At 48.8% G+C, this 21725-nt stretch overlaps 1 protein-coding gene across 12 annotated transcripts in view; it reads right to left on the minus strand.

Annotated features, from left to right (window-relative positions):
- RASSF7 (Ras association domain family member 7) overlaps positions 1 to 21725 on the minus strand; it is a 121892-nt gene that overhangs the window by 19121 nt on the left and 81046 nt on the right. For 11 of the 12 annotated variants that reach the window (XM_089778704.1, XM_089778705.1, XM_089778701.1 and 8 more), the window contains one exon: positions 5947 to 6101. In XM_089778704.1, the coding sequence (XP_089634830.1) occupies positions 5947 to 6049 (103 nt within the window). In that variant the 5' untranslated portion in view covers positions 6050 to 6101. Of the gene's footprint in view, positions 1 to 5946; positions 6102 to 17094; positions 17191 to 21725 lie in introns of those variants that run through there. The other variant, XM_075928281.2, reaches the window with a different exon arrangement.

Raw genomic sequence — 21725 nt, forward strand, 5'->3', positions numbered from 1 at the left:
CCTTCTCCGCAGGATATGTGGGCAGTGCAATCTGCACTAACGGGCACAGCCCAAGCTCAGGGAAACAGCAAGCACAGGCCGGGTGACTCGTGCTTCCAGGCCATGGCCAGGCTCAGGGGTGGGCAATAACCCTAGTGAACCAGCGCTGTTTTAACCCGGGTGGGCCCCTGCCGCTATAACTTACCTGCACCTCCGCCGGTACCAATGATTGTAGCTCTCATTGGCCACAGATCGCCGTTCCCAGGCAATGGGAAACCAGACTGGGACACCACTTTCCTCAGCTCCCATTGGCTGGGAAACAGGAATGTAAAATCCTGTGTAACTGGTTAACCAGTTAACGTAACATTTAACCCATTAAAAGGGGCGTGGCAGGACCAGAGCAGCCCCTGCTGCAGTTGGGCCCCAGGGGACTGGAGCAGGCCCCTGCCCGTGGTTGGCAGAGATCTGCTCCAGCTCCAACTGGTTAGCCAATCACATCCCTCCTGGGAACAGCAACCCACGGCCAAAGGGAGCTGCAATTGCCCGTACCTGCTCCAAGATAGAAGTGGGAGCTGTCAGGGGCTAGCCCTTGCAGGCTGGATGTGACCCGCAGGCCAGTATTCACCCACTTTTGGCCTAGCTTCTGCCTGCGGAAGAGCACATCTCCAGTGGGCACCACCAGTAGCCATCAGGGGAGGCAGACCCCGGGGCTGCACTGCTCCATGTGCGTCTGCCCAGGCCTGGCCTCTCGTGTGGCTCACTCTCCAGTACAGTATCATGGGGCTCCTGAGCCAGCAGGCTTCTCCTCTCCCTCAGAGCAGGCTGACAAGCAGAGGTCCCCTGCCTGCCTTAAGGTGCTGGCCTAGATTCTGGAGATCAGCTTCAGCTCACTCTCCTGTCACGGCTTCTCCCTAAGGAAAGCCCCTGGAGCATGCCACCATTGCAATGAAAGCCCCACAGGCTGTGGGGCTGTTTCATTGCTGCGTAGCCGCTGGGGCTCAGCCTGCACCCTGCGAGGATGACAGGTGGGGGAAGGAGGGAGGGAGTCAGTGCTCATGTTGCAGCCAAAGCCCAGACATCTATCCACACCACAGCTAAATAGCCCCTTAGCTGGAGCCTGCTTGCGTGGGGGCATGTAACTGTAGCACAGGCACACCCTTAGCCTCTCTGTACCATGGTCCATTCAGGACTGTGAGATACTCCAGTACCAGTGTGGCACTCCTAGAAACACCCATCCAGATAGCGCTGCAGGGAGCACTGGGGCCAGACTCAGCCTCCTTACAAACGCCCCCAGGGACTTCCTAGAGTCTCAACTGGGAACCCCCTGAGGGAGGGGGAGGTCTAGGAACCACAGTGCCATGTTTAAGTGCAACAGACACCACACCACACTAGCAGCAGCCACCACTTCCAAAAAGCCAAGCCACAGATGGTTCAGGGAGCCGAGAGTCTGAGCCTGGGGGCCCACGTGGGACCCTGGTCCCTCTGAACCTGAATCTCTGCATGAGGAGTCCTTTCATTCGGCTCAAGGCCTTTTATTCTACCCCAAGTCATGAGGTAAGAGGAGCCAAGCAGAGATTCTGAAATGAAAATTGCAGTGTGGAGACCGGGATCTTTTCAATGTCCCAACCACAGTGTCTAGAGCAGCCCAGGGTAGCTCTGCTGGCCCCTGAGATTAGAAGCCAAGACACCCATTCAACCCTTCTGGCAGAAGAAAGGAAAAAAAACCCTGAGTGTGGCATCTAACCAAAGCCAGGGCAGCAGGGTGTTCTAGCGGTGGCACTGTCAAGAGACTGGCGCATCTAAACAGAGGGGCTGTCACAGCTGGAAGCCCCAGGAACAGGCGTCAGATCAGAACATTAACAGCACCTCTCTCCAGTGCATGCCTCACTGTAGTTTCCAAAGACGGGGTTTTATTCTCCTCCTTGCTGCCTGAACTGCCTCTTCCCTCAGGGAGCACAACGGCTGGGGCATTGCTGTAGCTCCCCTGCCCAAGATGGATGGTTACTAGGGGGTGTAAAATCTCAGTTAATAAGTTAACTGGGTAAATGTTAAATTTAACCAGTTAATTGGTTAAATGGGCAGGCGGGGAGCTTCCGTGCTGCAGGCAGGGGCTGCTCCAGGCAAGGCTGCTAGCTCCCAGCCTGCGCTTACCAGATGGTTACCCATTCACATCCCTAAGGGGTCCCCATGCTGAACTGATTGGCTACAGGTAGAAGGTATCTATGTGAAGAGATGCCAGACTCCTCTTTCTCCTGTCTAGCAATCAATGCATTACTCATGCTACCCTTCCTTCAGTTGAGGGACAGGACTTCCCTGTAACCCAGGACAGACCCTTCAGTGCAAAGGAGGAGTTGCCACACACACATGAAGAGAAAGAAGGGTCGCAGCTGAACAGAGATTTCACTACAATTCCAAAGACAACCCGCCAGACGGGATGCTGTATCACATTAACGATTCTGATACAACTGGCTCTTTTAGGACTAAATGCTGGAAGCAAATATACCAGGGTAGAATAGAGGGACAGTTATAAGAATCTGAATTCTCTTGGGAGGGGACAGGGGGAGAAAAGGTAGTTAACTGCACAGTGCCTGCAGAGGTTTTAAAGGTAGTCCCAAGGCCTTCTTGGCAACTTTTAAAACCTCACAAGGCAGTCACTAGCCTGCCCCTCTACAAAAGCCAAAACCTGGTGCAGAATAGGGATGTAAAATCCTGTTAAAATGCTTAACTGGTTACGAGTTAAATTTAACTAGGTAACCGATTATATGAGGGTGGGTGTGACGAGGGAGCCACTCTAGTGAGGCTTACCTGTTAACCATTAACATCCCTAATGCAGACATTGTGGAGGAGCCTGGATCAAACCCAAAGATGCCACCATCTCCCACGAAGGTCCCAGCATGGTCAGTATGATCTGGTGGGCTACCTCTATCATATGGAGATTATATGCTCAAGGTGGCACACTTATAAACATCGGGTGGGGGAGAGACAGGCCTTCATGAGCCTCCTCAAGTTTCCCCAGAAGGCATAGCCCTGTGGCAGCACCAGTGACTTAGCACCATACCAGCATTTGCTGAGCTTCCATATAAACCTGGATTTAAATAAAAAAATGTTCTAAATAGGGGTGTTAAGGACTAGTCAACTATCCGATAAGCAAATGCTTATTAGATAGTCAGTCGACTAGTCTATTCCCCACCCTTTGCTGCCTCTATCAGATAGAGGCAGCAAAGGGGGGGCGGGGGAAGTAGGGGTACTTCAAAGCAGCAGCGCCACACAGCTAAGTCAGGGATCAGCTGTGCAGTGCTGCCGAGCGTGGAGGCCATGGTCAGCTGGGGACTTCTCAGCTGATCCCAGGCTCCAGCGCAGCGTTTCCACGGAACCTGGGATCAGCTGACCCCAGCTCCATGTGGCATTTCAAATCGGCAGCACAGCATGGAGCCTGGAGTCAGCAGGGGACTCTGAAGTCCCTCTGATCCCAGGCTCCATGCTGCCCCTGCTGGGGACTCTTGTATATTTCAAAGCTGGCACCCGCATGCAGCCCGGAATCAGCGGGACTTCCCGCTGGCCCTGAGCTGCACACTGAGTTCTGCATTCCTCGGGGGCTCCTGTACATTTCAAAGAAAGAATGCGGAAGTGCCTATCAAGTAGTCGAGTAGTTGATGGAAATTCCATCAGCTAGTCAATTAACCATTACTTAACATCCTTAGCTCTAAAAGCAGAGGCAAATGCAGGCCAGGTCTGCCCCACCACGGACAATCAGTCGAAGCGATGCTACTTCAGTTATGGGAACAACGTAACTCAAGCCAGCATAGCCCAATCCACTCCCCGCAGGGTCTACACTGCACTGTCTCCCCAGGCGAGTGCTCTCCCATCGATTTAGCATGTCTTCACCAGACCCACTAAGTTGAAGTCCTGGCATCAATTGCAGCAGCTCCAATTTAGCGCTGTCGTGCAGGCGTACTCTCAGACTGTGCACAGCTGGGTCTTTTCGCACACCAACAGAAGCCGGGGTCCTGAGGCCGGGCTCGGTGATTATACACCGTGGGTTTCTGGAGAGCAGTTGACATTGACCCGTGCAAAGCGGAGCAGCTCGACTGACACCAAGTCCACTCCAGCACAGCATTTGGGCCAGCACTGTGCCCGTGTTACACCAGGGAGAGCTGCTGCTCTAGGGGAGGGGAGGGGAGAGGAGGAGGGGGCCACAGTCTGAGCTGCACCTGACACCGACTGGCAACACTAAGCTTTGACACTCCCTCTCCCACTGGCTTCCCACCATTGGCTCCGCTTCCCCACCCCTGCAGCCTGCTCCCTAGTAGCTCCCAGAGCACAGCAAGGCCAGAGTCCAGCTTCACTCTCAGTGGTGCAGAGTCCTAGTTCAGGAGTGTTTGTGACAGGCACCTTGATCCTCTGACAGGAGGGGGCAGTGAAGGACAGGCTATTAGTGTAGTTTGGGGGTGGGGATCTCCCTTAGCACAGCAGGGAGATCAAAGGGATCTCAAAGCTTGCCAAAGCTTTAATTATACAGGTGTCCTCTGAAGGACTTTCCTCTGTGTCTCACGTGAAGATACAGCCCTGCAAGCCATGCTGAGGTTCCGGTTCCACTCCACACAGAGAGTATGTGATCATGGCTGCTCCTTACTTCACAGATCAGCTGAATGCTGTCTTAGAGCTGCCAACTATAGTGACAAGATTACATTTCTATGGCTGGTCACTGCTGTTAGCCCTGCAGAGCCAAGGAGGCCAAGCGGGAGGGAGTCAGCTGGGTTCTTCTACTTGTGTGCCTCAAAACCACCACTTGCTACATAAATCACCCTCAGCCACACTTACACCAACCCAGCCAAAACAATGCTGGCTGAAGGCCCAATTACTCCGTGTGGTTCTGTGCATGCTGGAAGAACCCATCTTGAGCCTCAGAGCCCAGGCTGAGTTTCCAGGGCTGGCAGATCATTTTCCTTCATACCTGCGAGCAGAGTGCACAGGAAATCTCAGAGATCCTGCTGCCCCAGAGCATTAAAGCCTCGGCTTCCCTTCAAGCATGGCCCACTGAAAGCAACGGGAAGTAAGCACACATTGGGGCTGTTAGGAACCCGGGCCCAAGACAATTCAACAGAACCACATTTTGGAGCACACAACTGGGCCACTGCCTGAAGCCAATGACTGACCTCACTGCCTATTTCTAATGCGCGCTCTGGGTGCCAAAGGAGAAACCACTGCAGGCACGCTGCTTGCATCCATGCTTTGCTGGACCCTATGGATCCAATCTTTATTATAGTACATGGAGAGGTACTGGCCCAAGAAGGTTTCTTCTCTCCTTTGAAAGAAGGCAATTTCCCTAACACTGAGCTATGTAGGAAAACTCATGACACCTCTCTGCTCCTCTCCTTCAGAGCTGTTGATGCAGCCACCTCAGATAAAGACCCTTGCACGTCCACTGTTGAACTGAGAAAGGTCTTTCATTTGACCTAATTCCCCATGGTATGCTCCCCTTCTAGCCATCCCACCCCATCCCACAGCAGTGCCGATGCAATTAAGCACACTTGTGATCCCACAGAGGACTGCCTGCATCACACTGTTTACATAGCAAAGATCTAGAGAGAATCACCTTGTGGCATAGGCAGCCTCACACTGCCTTGAACAGATCAGTGGGTTCTGAGGAGAGGCGGTGGAAGCAGGACTATTTTAGTGTTAGAGGATTAAGTAAGTGAGTTCTAGAACTAATCCAACTGGAGGCCGCATTGGCTGCTGATGAGAACAGGGGACTGGAGTTCTCTTCCCATCTCTGCCACTCACTAGGAGACTCCCTTGGGCAAGTTATTTAATCTGTAGGTCTCAGTTTCATCTAGCTCTGGAGCAGATAATAATCCTTGACCACATCACAGGAAATTATAGACACCCTCTCAGATACTGCAACAGAAACGGATGTTGGTCATTAACCCAATTTCACCAGCTATGGCGATCCTACACATTACTTACCAATGGCCCGTGCCAATGCTATGACCACCTCCTGGCATGTGGTCTGATCCGAGACACCACACACAATCCGCTGGATACCGTCCACCCAGACCTTCAGCTCCATCACCAGAGTTGGGGAGGAATTAGACTCTCTGGACCATGGCAAGGTGGTTTCCCTGTAGGGATAAAGGAACAAGTGCTTGATCTCGTGCATGCAGCCTGATCTACTGAGCCATCCCCAAATGCTTCACACCAATCAAACTAACAGGCGAGCAAGAATCCCTCCCCCACCTTCCAGAACGCCCATTTGTCAAGATGGCCAATAGGCAATTTGCAAACAGTAAGAATGTTTCAGGGGGCCTAAAGCTAGTTACCATTTGATAAACATGATTTCAAAGAGCTTTAGCAGAACAAGACATTTTAAAGGCAGAAGGAAACACCTTTAAAGCCAACATCTCTGCGCGATCACCCCGCACCAGCAAGTAGTACCCCACAGCTTACTGGGCCCAAAACCAGGTGCTTGAAGCCACTCTCAGCTCAGTCCCCCACCCCATCCCACCTGCCATCTTAGGGTACGTCTAGACTACATGCCTCTGTCGCCAGAGGCATGTAGATTAGGCTACCCGACATAGTAAAATGAAGCGGCGATTTAAATAATCGCCGCTTCACTTAAATTTACATGGCTGCCGCACTGAGCCGACAAACAGCTGATCAGCTGTTTGTCAGCTCAGCACGGCAGCCATGTAAATTTAAATGAAGCGGCGATTATTTAAATCGCCGCATCATTTTACTATGTCGGGTAGCCTAATCTACATGCCTCTGGCGACAGAGGCATGTAGTCTAGACGTACCCTTTGTCAGCTCTTTGCCCCTCGCCCCATTCCCTGGCTTCTTGTAACAACAGCCAACCAGGACTTTGTCTCAAAAGAGGCTGCTCAGTCCAGGGATGGGTCTCAAGAGGAATTGGTTTATCTCATTATAAACCCAAGCACATGGGCATTCCAGCATTGCTCAGATATTGCTGGCTTGCACTTTTCACCTGGCAGGGCCTGGTAAACCTAGACCATCCTGGACAGGTGTTTCTCCAGCTTGTTTTAAAAGCTTGCAATGATGGGGACTCCCTGACCTCACTGGAAACCTATTCCAGAGCTTAATTACTCTTATTATTTAGCAAGTTTTCCCCAATACCTTACCTACTGGTAAACCTCCCTTGCTACAGATTAAAGCCATTCTGTCTTGTCCGATCATCAGTGGACATGGAGAACTGATCACAGCCCTCTTCATAACAGCCTTGGATACTGGAAAACTCATCAGTCTTCCATTTCACCCAGGCTCTTGTCTGAAGAGGACATCTTAGTTTTTTCTAACGTTTCCTCATAGGTCAGGTTTTCTAAGCCAGTGGTACAAGTACCCCTAAGGGGTACTTGAGAAGTCGGGGGGAGGGTACGTCAATACAACTGACATTTGCATAAAACTAAATTTGTGTGTTAAGTTTTACAGCGTTTTATTATTTTTGTACTTTTTACACCCAAAATCTTCATCGCTTGCCTGGCTACAATTAGCTTGTTTAAACAAATGTGTTGCAACGGCAGAAAAAAAATTGTCTGAAAACTGTAGGTATTGGGGGTACTCTTTTTTTTTTTTTTTTTTTTTTTTAAAGGGGGCACTTTATTTTAAAAGGTTGAGAAACACTGTTCTAAGCCTTTTGTCGCTGTCCTCTTGACTTTGTATATTGTCACTTGGTGTATTCAACAGCCCATAGGCTAAAATCTGTTCCCGTGCAGACTCACCAGTAAAACTCTGTTTGCAGGCAACTTCAGAGCAGAATAAAGGGGTTAGAGTTGAGTAAGTTGTTCATTGCAAACACTGTAGCTAGTACTGGCATGATTTGGAATGGTCTATGCTGGCCAGCCAAAATACATTTTGCCTCATTGTTTGCCTGTACTCACAGTCTGTCTCCACCTGTTGTCTCCTATCTAAATTACAATCGCCTCAAGCCAGTGACTGTCTTTGTTTGGTGTTTGTACAGTGCCTGGTACTCCCCCGCCTTCTCTATACTTGGACTCCCTCATTTGCAATTGCACTACAAATTCACAATGGGGCTGCACCTTGTTTTGATTTATATGTGTGTGCGTTTGCGTGTGCGCGTACGCGTGTGTATATTTGAAGGGTCTGTGGGGTTTTCCTCCTTGTGCTTTTGCTTCAGACATATGGAAAAAAGTGTCAGGTCGCTGCTCCCTCGTTCTTGCCAGGTGCAGGGGGGCAGGAAGCTCAGCAGCGACCCAATACTAATCAACGAAGATGACAGGAGCCACATCACCAACGACAACATTCATACGGCGTGAATCAAAACTATGAAAAGGATCCTGAGTAAGGACACCTTGAGCTGCTCCCTGCGCACTGGAATCCTAACTAGAAAGCTACTCTGTTGGGCACAAGGCCACACCTCGGTATGTTCTCTGTGTCGGCCAAAACAAACTCCAGGGAGAGTGCTTCACCCAGGAAGAGAACACAATGCTCAGAGATGCCTAGAAAATTGCAGGGAGGGGTGTTTTCAACTTGATTGGCCAAATGCTTTTAATTCCTCTCTCTCTACACCTAGGAACCTGCGCATACTATTTGTAGAGGACTAACTCTGACATCTGAACTATTCACAGCTGCTGCCAGAGGCCTGGGAGAAGGCAGGTGTAACTAGAAGCATGAGCGTGTAAGAGAATGCACTGCAAACATATCTTCAAGCCATGGCTGAAGCACAGAAGTTTAGAGACTGTGTCCAAGTCTATCTGAATTCTCAGGCCTACACCAAGGCAACGGGAGCCTGGCTGAATGAGGGAGATTCTACTACCTCCTGCTCTAGTTGGGTGGGCAGGTCCACCCCACGAATAGCTCTTCACTACACGATTTTGATACTTTCCCAAGCCAGCCAGGGCTGAAGTATGTGATAATGGACGTTAGTCTGGAATTTACAAAAATCAAAGAAACCAAACCAAACCCCACACACAAACTACACTTGGCAAAATAATTGCTTTCAGCTTGGGATGGATATGGGGAGGAAGGGTCATTATAAAGTAATTAATTCCTATCACAGTAATTACTCATTTAACACGTGCCCACTTAACATGTTTTCGCAATAGCTTGATTTTTTTTTAGGGAATGTTTTTCGAACACAACCATCCCCGAAACAACACGAAAATAATCAAGTGGCGGACTATTTCACACGGCGGTACAAGTTGGTGAAAACAGTGGTAATATGCACAAGTGGATGAATACACGTGGTCACAGCGCTCCTCCGCTGACTCATGTGTTTATCTTTGTGTTTTTACAAACCGCAGTGACTTGCGTTGCTAGACAGCTTGTGTTGCTAGATATCTAATGTTGACATTGACAACCCAGCACCAATAAAAAATTGACTTCGCCACCTGAAATGCAACCCCCCACCTTTTCCATTATTTTTAACGGGAAAATTGACTCCGCATAACACGTTTTCACTTAGCATGAACATTTTCAGAAATGTATCTATTGTGTTAAATGAGGAATTACTGTAACCCACTGAAAAACATAAGAAGGGCCACACTGAGTCAGACTAAAGGTCCTTCTAGCCCAGTAACCTGTCTTCTCATGATGGCCAAGGCCAGGTGCCCCAGAAGGAATGAACAGAACAGGTCACCATCAAGTTGCCTACTCCCAGCCTCTGACAGACAATGGCTAGGGACACAATTCCTACCCATCCTGGCCAATAGCCATTGACAGACCTAAGCTCCATGATTCAGTGCAGCAATAATACCCAGGTACTTCTGTTGAGAGCAGAGGTTCTTATGGGTTAGCTAGATTTCTTTCTTCTTGTTATTTCAGTTACTCCAACAAGTTGGCAACAACTCACTGGGGATTTTTTCAAGCAACAACTGAAAGAGGCAAAGCAGCTCCCAGTCATTCTTGGATAGATGACTAGGAAGGAATATAAACACATTACTTGGGTATGCAGGGGTGCAATCAGGAAGGCCAAAGCACAGTTGGGGTTGCAGCTAGCAAGGGATGCGAAGGAAAAGAAGGGTTTCTATAGGTATATTAGCCACAAGGTGGTCAGGGAAGGTGTGGGACCCTTACTGAATGGAGAAAGCAACTTATTGACAGATGATGTGGAAAAAGCTCAAGTACTCAATGCTTTTTTTGCCTTGATCTCCATAGACAAGGTCAGCTCCCAGACTGTTGCACTGAGCAGCACAGTGTGGGGAGAAGATGAGCAGCCCTATGTGGGAAAAAATTGTTGGACATGCACAAGTCCGTGGGGCTGGATCTAATGCATCCAAGCATGCTGACAGAGTTGGTTGGGGAGGTCCTAGATGACTGGAAAAAGGCAGTTATACTGCCCATCTTTTTCAAAGGGAAGGAGGAGGATCTGGAAAGATACAGACCTGTCAGCCTCACTCCAGTCCCTGGAAGTTTCATGGAGCAGGTCCTCAAGGACTCTCAGCAACTTGTTTGAATACACCACTCTCAGAGTGGGAATCCTGACCTCCAGGACAGAGAACAGATTAGCAGAGTGGGGTTCATTCATTAAATCCTTCCTAAAACCAAACCTATCTGGAATATTCACCTTGCTGAAGTGTGGCTTCTTTAAGTGCTCACCCAAGGTCATGCTGAGAGTTAATGGGAGTTTTGCTGCTGACTTTAACGGAAGTAGCACCTGGTTCATTGTGAAGTGGTTTCCCACCTCCGTTGCTGCTCTGCTGTAGGTACAGTCTCCATATAGCAAGGGTTGTCAGTAGGCAAGCCATGGGCCAAAGCTGGAGCATCAGATGCTTTTGAATGGACTACAAATTCTATTTTTTTTTAAATTTATCAATATGAGGGGGGTTGTATTTTCTCTGGAGACTGATCTTGACCAAGAAATCTGGACCTTGACAAAAAAATAATAATTGATGGCCCCTGCCAGACAGCCTCTTCCTCATGTTAAGAGAGGTCTCTATTTCACACCCTCAGTTGGTCTGAGGCGGAAGGTGTTCCCATTTCAATTTCAGTCACCTTTTAGAGTTGGCCTTGTTGGGTTTGAAGCCTCTCTCATGGATTCTCGTTCATGTATGATCATTGGTTCTGCATCCTGGAAGCGCTGTCTTTATTTTGCACATTCTGTGGTAGTGCCACTATCTCCTTGTATGAAAACTACTATGAGGAATGAAGACTCTCTTTTTAGCAGGCAGTATACAGCGCACTCGCTCATCTTCAATCATTTGGCTACTGTAGATCCTTAGAGCCTAGCACCTGGAATAATCCTAAATCCTAAAATGACCTGCCAAGGATTTTAAGTATTTTGGCTTGTGCCCTTTATCATGTACAAAAGCAGGCCTGAAAATTTAAGTCTTAAGCCTTCTCTCACCCTGCTTTTTTAAAACCCAAGAAAGTCAGCTCTAGTCTCCCCCTGGATGTGCTCAAAAGGCGTATTAACTGCCTTGGAGAACATACAAAGCCGAGCCGGATTAAGATGCTGAGGCCCTAAATTATATCAACTTTAGGAGGCCTCATAGCATTATTAAAAAAAATGTGCATTATTCTAACAGAAAGGACAATGAAAATAGAAATAAGGAAGTTGTATATTTGCACAAATACAGAGACATGGATGCAACTAAAAACTAATAATTTTTTTGTATTTAGAGGCCCCTCAATCTGAGCCTCTAAAATGTAGTTTACGTAGCTTGTGCATAAATCCAGCACTGGTACAAGGTGAGCTCCCAGGTCTTAACCCAAGAGACTCTCCGACTGGGGTCTATGGAGAGCCGACTGCTCACATGATGTTGGCTCCTTCTCATATCCAGCCCCACAAAAGGCAGCTAAAAATAGTTTCTTAACATGGCTTTTCCACGAGCCACCACTTTAGTCGCCAAAGGCCTATTATTCATCCAGCAGGAGGGCGAGCTGTCTACAGGACAGTCTTTTTGTGAAGACATGCTGCATACAACGAGCAAATGCATGAGGAGGGCTGTGTGTGACAGACACTCGGCTTTGGTTCAGAAAGCATTTCTATGTCTCCTTCCATGCAAAAAGCCTTGAACTTACCCTTATCCATCCACTGACTTTGATCTTTATCTATTCAGGTTTAGCACCCTTTCTCCTGATACTTTACGCATAGAGGTAGGGAGGTGGGTGACAGAACATCTTTCTCCCCCCCCCCCATTTATTTTGAGTTTCCTTATCCCCTAATCATAACTCCAGTCATCTGAAGAAGTGGGCTGTGCCCACGAAAGCTCATGATCCCATCTACATGTTGTGTTAGTCTATATAGTTCTACCAGACCATTTGCTTGCTGTTTTTATCCCAATATAGACCGCCTGCTAGGGCTCAAAGGAACAAGCAGCTGAGTCTAACTTAAGCAGCACATCTAGGATCATTTGTGGTATTCCTGTGGTGCCTAGGAGCCCCACTAAGATCAAGACTCTACTAGGTACTATCTATACTCCATGTTCCAAAGAGTTTACTGGCTACAGACATTGTGAGAGGAAACAGAGGGATGGAGAGTGGAAGCGGCTTACCCAGGGTTATATAGGAAGTCAGTGGCAGAACAGAAAATAGAATCCAGTCTCCCAAATTGCAGTACAATGATCTATCCACTGGACTGTCACTGTTTCAGATAGGACTCCTTCTGCCCGGTCACACTGTGCACACTCCGCCCCCCACAATTTTGAGTCAAATGAATTTCTGCCAAAGAATCGTCAAACTAATACTCCCTAAGGTCAGTTTTTAAAAAAGTGATGCCATAAATGGCAAAAGGCAGACAGGCTCTTGGAGGTGCTAAAGAAACTCAAGTTATTACAACACTAGTCTGAAGGACCAAGAACATAGGAGAGATGGCATTTTTAGTCAGCAAGTCGCAACACATATTTCCATTAGCTAGCAAAGCCACATGGCCACGTTTATTGATCCATGATATTCGGGTATTTCGTGTCTGCATTCCTTACAACCATGCCCGCAGAGTACAATTCATTGCAGAAAGGAGCCTGTTGGAAGCATGGCAGGGCTGCTCCGAGTCTGAGCATTTGGCCAATTTCTCCCTATGGGTTTCTAAGAGATTCTGGTCCGAAAGTAGGCAATGGATGCTCAACTCTAGTTTCACAGTGAAACACACACATGATGACAAAAGAGCCAAGCTGCAGATAAACATGGTGCTGTACATGGCCAGAGATACTGAAAGCTGACTGCTAGACAATACTCCCAAGATACACAACAGTGACAAGCTATTCCCCCACACACTTAGGGCCTTTATCAAAGTTCATTGCAATTGGAGGCAGGAGCCCCTTTCATTTATTTCAATGGCCTTTGGATCTGGCCCTTATTAGGGAGACCATCATAGCTTATGTGCATCACTCTCGTTCCTGCAAATTCAGTTAGGACAATACTTCTCTCCACGGTGTATTTTCTCCCGTAAGTTCTAAACCTGAAGGTGCCAACTACCTTCTGGAGGAGATTAAGGACCTGTTGCACCCCAACCTCAACTCCGCTCTCAGGAGATAGTCCATCACAGCCACCACACTGCATTTTTGTGAATGGCAGGCAGGGCGATAAAAATGGGCAGTATTTTCTGAAGTGGGCAAGCACAGCTTTTCACAGGGAGCAGTTCAGATCCTAAATGCCTTCTTCCCCATGTGCAGCGAGTCGATACACTCATGTCACAGCTCATTCAGCATGAACCATGGAAACTCCCAGCCTGCCTGCACAAGGCAGCTACAAGTTGAACCTCTCTAGTCTGGCACCCTCAGGACCGGAGCAGTGACAAACCAGAGAATTTACCGAACCCCAGGAGGTCAATATTGTGTAGGAGCATTACCAACACTTCCACTGCTTACTGGGCTCTTAGACATTTAGAGGTAAATTAGAGCTAAACAGCAGCACAGAACACAGAGCCAGAACTGGGGCTGTAAAACTTTGTAGGACTGTGGGAAACTTGGCCCCAACCCATGATAAGTGGACATCCGACTAACTAAAATCATGCCATATCAGAGAGGTTCCATCTGTACTAACTCTGTTCAGAAGGACTTACAGTTACATCTAGGCAATAGCATCCTGATGACAACCACTCGGGTACAATTTCAGCTTCCAAGTGTTGAGCTATTGCCCTCAAACCTTAATGCAGAGTACAGCATTCAGCCAGCTACCCTCAGGAAAGTAGACTCATAGCAACTGAGGATGTGTGTCAGCTTGTCCCATTTCCCATTCTTGTTACCAAGAAACAAGGCTCACACTGAGCCGTTCTCCCTGGTAACAATCCACTGGCACGAGAACAAGAAATATGTATCTCTGCCACTGGGAACGTCTGCAAGAGAATAAGCTTTATGAGAGGTTTTTATTCTTACCACTCCCCTATGTCAACTACTTCTAGTTACTACTTCACCTCATTCTCATGGGTTTCTGAGGCTGTAGTAGTAGCTGGAGTCTTTTGGGGACAGACACACTTCTCTCAATTTCTTGTTTCCCCCTTTGTGCTTTGTTAGAATGCAAGAGACATCCTGTTAGTCCCAGACGCAGTGCGAAGTCTGCGCTTGTAGCCTCTTTGATCGTCCTCTTTCCCTTTCTGTCCAGCCTTGCAAAACAAGGCTCTCAGACAGTTACCTGCCCAGAGCATCTTCCATACCTGTGCGCAAGCTGCAGAGCCTCTGCAGCACGGTTCCAGTCAGACATCCACATGCACAAGCGTGTGGTGTAGCAGAGGAACCGGAGAGAATCAGCCTGTGGGGGATGGAGGGGGACAAATGGCCACTGAGGTGCAGTGCTGGATTACACTTCCCCCACATATATAGTGTAACAGCTATTTGAGAGAAAGAGACCATAGGGCGAGTGTGTTCTGGAAATGTATCGAGAGCCCAGGAAGAGCCATGCTTTCCAGTTGGTACCTCTCCGCTGCCAAGCCTGCCACAAAACCCTTCTGACAGAGCAGTAGTCACACTGAGCGCAGAAACCAAGAATGTTTTCTCAAGAGGCACTGAATCATGGCTGACTCAGGACCCACCCATGCCAGTCATCCTGGCAATGTCGTCACCACATGCATACGTCAGAGTTGGAGCTTACCTGGGTTCACTACCAAAGCCACTTACTCGTCATGACTGCCCAAGAACCCATCAGCCCACATTAGCCGCAGCTAGAAACAAGACGTCCAAGCTGTTACATAAGGCAGAGTCAATCATTGGACCTTTCCACTTAGGCTCTTATCAAGGGTGTCTACCCCTAACCCTGGTCTGCATGACTCAGGCAGAGGAGGAAGTGAAGCGGCAAGGAGAGTAAACAGACCTGGCAACGTGGCAGTCAAAATATCACGGGGGACAAAGATAACAGGTGATGAGAGAAGAGAGGCAGAGCAAGAGACTAAGACAATAGGGGAAGGAAGATGCAGGTAGACATGAAAGAGGGGTAAAATGACACACCAGATAGAGAAGCTCAGACTATTAGAAGCCTAAATATTAGAGCTCTCAGATCCATGGGAGGAACAGGACTTGAGAGGCAAGTAGGAGGACAAGGATGAATATTTACCACAACAGAGAGATGGAAACCCCAGAAACTACTGATTTACCTCACTGATTTTCTGATTTTTTTAAACATGCACACACACACGCATGCACACCCATTGCAGCTCTTTTTTAAACATAGTGCAGCACACTAAAATTTTAGCTACCATACAATGTATATTGAAACAGAAGCAAAACTGTGTGGTAAAAATTTTTTTAAAAAAGCTCAGTAATGTAGTTTTCTAACAATTATTTCAACATTGTTGATTGAAACTATCTTGTGTCGTCCTTGTTTAACCATGAATTGTTAATGTTGTGAGAATTTACATATTCAGATTGGGCCAAAAAGTCTGCCCATCCCCGTTCTAGGTATCTCTCATCGTATTATTTCTGGATTATTGGACGGATGGAGGTGACTGACTCCCCCCAAGTCCCCAGTGTCACTTGCACCCTGGCTAAAAGCCTAATGATCAGCCTACTGCTATCTCTTCAGAAAGCAATGGAGAGCAAAGTCCACAAAATTATGAGTTACGTCATTTCTCTGGCAGAGAATTGGTTTAGTCCCCTCACTCCAGCAGGTCTGTCATCTTAAAGGCACAGCGTCAATTTACGCTGCATTGATTTTTTTTATCCTACTATTGATACAACACAACTGTAAATTAAAAGGTTAGAGAAAAAGTATTTCCTCAAAACCTCTGCACTTGGCAATACATCCCGTAGCCCATTTCACAGTTTATTACTGATGCAAGTCTCAGTCAGTGACAGCAAAGAAAAAAACCATTTAAATCAAGAGGACATTAACCCCCCTCCGAAGGCACAGGGATTTGGGGCAGGCAAGCACTTCACACTATATTTAATTCATTTTAAAATTATATTTCAAGGGGATAGCATTCCTTCAATCCAGGGGTTTTCAAACTCTGGTCCACAGCTTGTAAGGGCAAGCCACAAGTTGGCCTCAAGACACTTTACCTGCACCTCTGCGGGTACGGGCAATCGTGGCTCCCGTTGGCTGCAGACTACCATTCTTAGCCAATGGGAGTTGCGGGAAGCAGTCCTTCCCATAGCCATTTCCAGCCAATGGCTGCTCTTCGTGGCCAACAGGAACTGTGACTGCCCATACCTTTGAGGGCACCGGTAAACAAAGCGTCATGCGGCCAGCTAGCGGCTTGCCCTCACAAACCATGATGCAGAGTTTGAACACTCCTGCTTTCGTCCATGTTGTCATCTGCAAGTCAAGTATTTATAATCCTTCCCTTGCCTGTATCTCTGGATTGCTCTGTAGCAGTGTCAGATTTGAGGCATCAGAATTTCTTGGAAAGCCTTTAGCAAATAAATAGACCATCTGGTGGTTACACCCCTCTCAGTCTCAGGTGGAGGAAAATTAGGTCATACATTTGGTCTTCACAGCAAAAAGTGGTTCGTTTTTACATGGCAGTGCCTATCTGACCGTACCATTTAGGTAGAGCCAAAGCACAGGCAGTTTGTACCTTGATGTGGCTAGGCAAAGTCAGCCAACTCGCCTCTCACCTGCAGTTGACCTTGCCTAGCTACACCGAGGTACAATCTACCTGTGCCTGGGCTCTACTAGGATTTTACAGTCAGACAGGTAACACTGTAAACACACGCACATCGTTTGGCAAGGAAGACACATCTATCGAAACACACACAAAAATGAGACTCACCTGCTGTTCTTCAATAGGCAACGAGGCAGCAAGCTGGGAGGCCCAGCGTTGTGTGTATACCCATCGACTTCGACACACAGCTGGGGCTGTTCTCTTGCCCTGATAGCAAAGTTTACTTTGTGCATGTCAGAAAAGAGTATCTAGCCCTACTGCCATTTGCTAAAGCCAGACCCAGCCCACTACCTCTGGCAATCATTAACCAACATTCCTCCAGCCATATGAGAGGGCGGGGAGGGGGGGGGGGGTGTAATAAAGAAAACCAGCTGAACTTGAGCTAGCATCACAACGCAGGATTTAAAAAACAAAACAAAACAAAAACAAAAACCACTTAAAACAGCTACAGTGACTGACAATTCTCTTCCGATTATGCTAACATAAAAGACTCCCTCCTCCACCCCAGGTAAGACATTCCTGCCTAATGATTGATCTATGCATGGGCATATTTCTATGAGGAAGCAAAACCAGCAGGTAGCATGGCCAGGGAATAAACCAAACCGATTCCCCACACACACAGCCCTGCTAATTACAGAGACTCATCTTTAACTTGAAGTTAAACTTTCAGGAATTACACTGTTTCAAAAAACAATTACAACATCTCTGCTTCCTACACCAGCCACTGACATCTCCTGGATGCCTCTGTTCTTCTCCGGATTCTCCTTTCCTCCTGCCTCCATCCCTCATCACTCTCAGGTGACCTCATCCACACTCCTGGTTTTTGTACCACTTATTGCACCCAACACTCAAATCGACATGCTCCAGGAGCAGTAGGTTTGTAGAAAAGTTGGTGGCTGGTGCCCAGAACAGGTTCAAATCGAACCTTCTACTTGTCTAAGGATCTGGGAAGGAGCTTGAGGGTCAGGCTCTGGGAGGGAATTTGGGTGCGAGGGAGGGGGTGTCCTGGTATGACAGCGTTTGGGTGCAGGCTCTGGGCTGGGGCAGGCAGGGGTGCAGGTGGGGGTAAGGGGTGCAGGCTCTGGGAGGGAGTGCAGGAGGAGGAGGTGGTGGGGTGTGGCACTTCACGGGGCATCCCCCCCAGCTTCTAGGCAAAGGGCCTCTGTATCCTGCTGCCAACTGATACCACTCCCATAACTCCAACCGGCTGCAGGAGCACTCGAGATGTGGGCAGCGCATGCAGACATACCTGCCCAGGGGCTGCAGGGACATGCCAGCAGCTGCCAGCAGGCAGGAAGTCGCTCTAGCCCCACTGTACTGCTGGTGGTGGCGAGAGCCCGGGGTGGCAGGCGGATTCAGAGGATGCACCAGGAGACCCAGCTCTGAACTTTGCTGGACCCAGGTCCCCAAGCCAAGAATATTCCTGGTTCCTGGGCACCACAAGTTCATAACACTCCACCCCTGCCCTCTGATCAAGCCAAGGGCAGAGCCTAATGGAGAGCCTAACACTTCCTTCACTGCTGTTGTCTCTACATTTCTCTCCACCCAGTCTCCTAAAGCTGGGATTGCCTTTGCCTCCGCCTCCCCTTCTTCCTTGTCTCGTCCCTGAACTCCCGCTGCTTCTTTTTGTTGCTACTCCCTCTATAGGGATTTTTAAAATTCATCCCTTCATTCCTCACCTTCGGAGATCAGGCTCTCCACCAAATGGATTCCTGTAGCCTCCACGATTCCCCTCTCCTCAACCTAGCCATCATGCAGCACCTCACACACACACACACACACACACACACACCCACACACACCCCCACCCCCCCCCCCCTGCACCTTCCTTCCTCCTCTTCCCACCAAAGCACCTCTCCTCACATCCCTTCGCTGATGGCCTAGGTGTAAAAAGAAAGCCGCATCCTTGGTCCTAAGGCTGAACCCTGCCTACCTACCTCTCCAACAAATACTGTTTGCTTGCACTTAGTTCACTAAACAATCTGGATCACACTCTCCCGGCGACCTTTCTTCTTAGTTATTTACTGCTTTCCCAGTCCGTGTGGGATCTGCAAACCATCAGTGCCAACTTCATGTTTTCTTTCAGGTCACTGATAAAAATCTTAATAGAACAGAGCTAAGAGTCAATCCCTGGGGGAAGCCACTAAAGCATACCCACTCAGTGAGGACTGCCCACTTACAAATTACGTTTTGAGTCCTTCAACCAGTGTTTAATCCAGTTTAATCCATCTAACATATGCCATGTTAATCTTGCATCACTCTAGTTTCATTCATATGGGGGGGGGGGTTGATATATATATCACACACACACACACACACACACACACACACACACACACACACACACACACACTTATCAAATGTCTCATTACAGAGATATCCAGTTAATTTGATGGGGTGTACTTTCCATAAATTACATTGACTGTCATTAATTACCAGTCTTTAATTCTTAATGAGATCCTATATCAGCCAGTACATTATTTTGTCTGGGATCAATATCAGGCTGATAGTCCCTTTTAAAATATTGATACATTAGCTTAATTCCAGTCTTTGGAACTTCTGCAGGGTTTCTAAGTGCTATTGACATTAACATAATGGACCCGAGAGCTTCTTGGCCAGCTCTTTTAAAACTCAGCAATGAGTTATCCAGACCTAAAATAGTAAATAGTATTCTGTACTGAAAGCATCTGATCTTCAAAGTGAATGCTGGATAATGCCAAAGACATCAAATGAATTCAGCATTACAGCGAAATCCAAAGTTACAGGAACTAAATGGAGTAGCACTGGAAAAAAAATTATTTAATGGTTGTAGATGTCTGTGCAATAAACTTGGGAACAGGCAAAATCTTAGATTAGCATCTCTGTAGATTTTTGTACATTAATAAAAACTAATATAAGACAAGCCAAACTCCTCCTGGGCTACTTTTTCTAATGAAAAGGGGCTTTAAAAAAAGTAACTGCAACTAGTTTGTAAGGGAGGGAGGTGCAAGTGTAATAGAATTCCTAACTTCAATCATGTATTTCAGAAGTAGCATTTGATTTTAGTTCTGCCTCAGTTGTAGAATAAGGGGACTTTTAAAATCACCAGTGTGCGGGTAAATCCCTGGTTTTAGGATTTAGGCCTGGGAGGTGTCAGCTTGCAAGAGTCCTGGTTTAGGGGATGGGGTCCTCCCCAACTTGCATGTCTACTCCACAAACCTCTTAATGTCATTTAGGACAGCTGTTGCCTATGTGACTCTTTCAGGTGACCAGCTTGCAGGGGACAAAAATTCTGGTACATGTACACTGGAAAGGGCGACCAGGATGTGCTAAGGGGAGAGAGAGTTACCAAATATGCACAACTCCCTAAACAGCCCATTTCCTACGGGCAGGGGCGTCTTCTCCCCAGCCACCAAATCCCTTCTCAAAACCCACTCCTTTGCCCTGGCTTTCCACTCCTCCTTCCTCAGCCTCAAAGGCTAGAACAGACGTGGTTCTCCCACTGTTTAGGAGGGCTTAATACTCTTCCCTCCCCAATCTCTCCTCATGCTCTGCCTTTGCCCAAAGTGGGCTCTGCTCCTGCAATCAGCTTCATGGACAAAGCGACTTCTGCGTGGCTCCCTGCATCTGGATTGAACCCCACCAAAATCATTGGGGTGATGAGCACATGAGCTCTCTGCAAGGAGATTCCTGCACTGCAGGGTCAGGTCCTTAGACCAAAGCCTTCAGGGTCTCTCTTCCCCCTCTTCCTCAAATATCGGAAGCACCACAGTGCTTTACAGACCTTCACCAACAGTTGATATTTATCTTGGGGAGAAAGAGACGCAGCAATCACTCCTCCAAGCCTGCTGAGCCCATAGCCCTGGCTGGTACTTTGCTAGTACAGGCAGTCCCCGAGTTACGCGGATCTGACTTACGTCGGATCCGCAGTTACGAACGGGGCACTTCCTCTCCCTGGTCTCGAGCAGACCAGGGAGAGGAAGCAAAGCGGCGGCGGAACGCGCGGCCAGCTGACAGCCCAGACGCGTCTGGGCTGTCAGCTGGCCGCGCGCTCCGCTCTGCTCCCCCCCCCCCCCCCTGCAGACCAGGGGGAGGGGGAGCAGAGTGGAGCACGCGGCCAGCTGACAGCCCAGATGCGTCTGGGCTGTCAGCTGGCCGCGCGTTCTGCCGCTCTGCTCTGCTCCGCTCTGCTCCCCCTCCCCCTGGTCTGCAAACCATGGGGGGGGGGGAAGCAGAGCAGAGCACGCGGCCAGCTGACAGCCCAGATGCATCTGGGCTGTCAGCTGGCCGCGCGTTCCGCCGCTCTGCTCTACTCTGCTCCCCCTCCCCCTGGTCTGCAGACCTGGGGGACGGGGAGCAGAGCAGAGCAAAGCCGCGGAGCCCGAGGGCAGCAGGATAGCCACGGCGCGTCTGGGCTGTCCCGCTGCCCGCGTGTTCCGCCGCTTTGCTCCCCGTCCCCCTGGTCTGCAGACCAGGGGGACAGGGAGCAAAGCAGAGCAAAGCCACGGAGCCCGAGGGCAGCAGGATAGCCACGGTGCGTCTGGGCTGTCCCGCTGCCCCCGTGCTCCGCGGCTTTGCTCCGGACGCCTGTGGTACAGCAGCTGGGGCGCTGCCGGTTGGTCCCGTAGCGCCGCTCTGGGTGCCACTGGACCAACCCAGCAGCACCCCAGCTGCTCTGCCCCAGGTGTCCCCTAGTCAGCAGCTGCTGAAAATGACCAGTGGCTGACTACAGGAAGCCCCTGCCCCGGGCTTCCTGGAAT

Source organism: Pelodiscus sinensis, chromosome 5 (genome assembly GCF_052426305.1).
Source record: "Pelodiscus sinensis isolate ZL-2025 chromosome 5, ASM5242630v1, whole genome shotgun sequence".
NCBI classification, from domain to species: Eukaryota; Metazoa; Chordata; order Testudines; family Trionychidae; genus Pelodiscus; species Pelodiscus sinensis.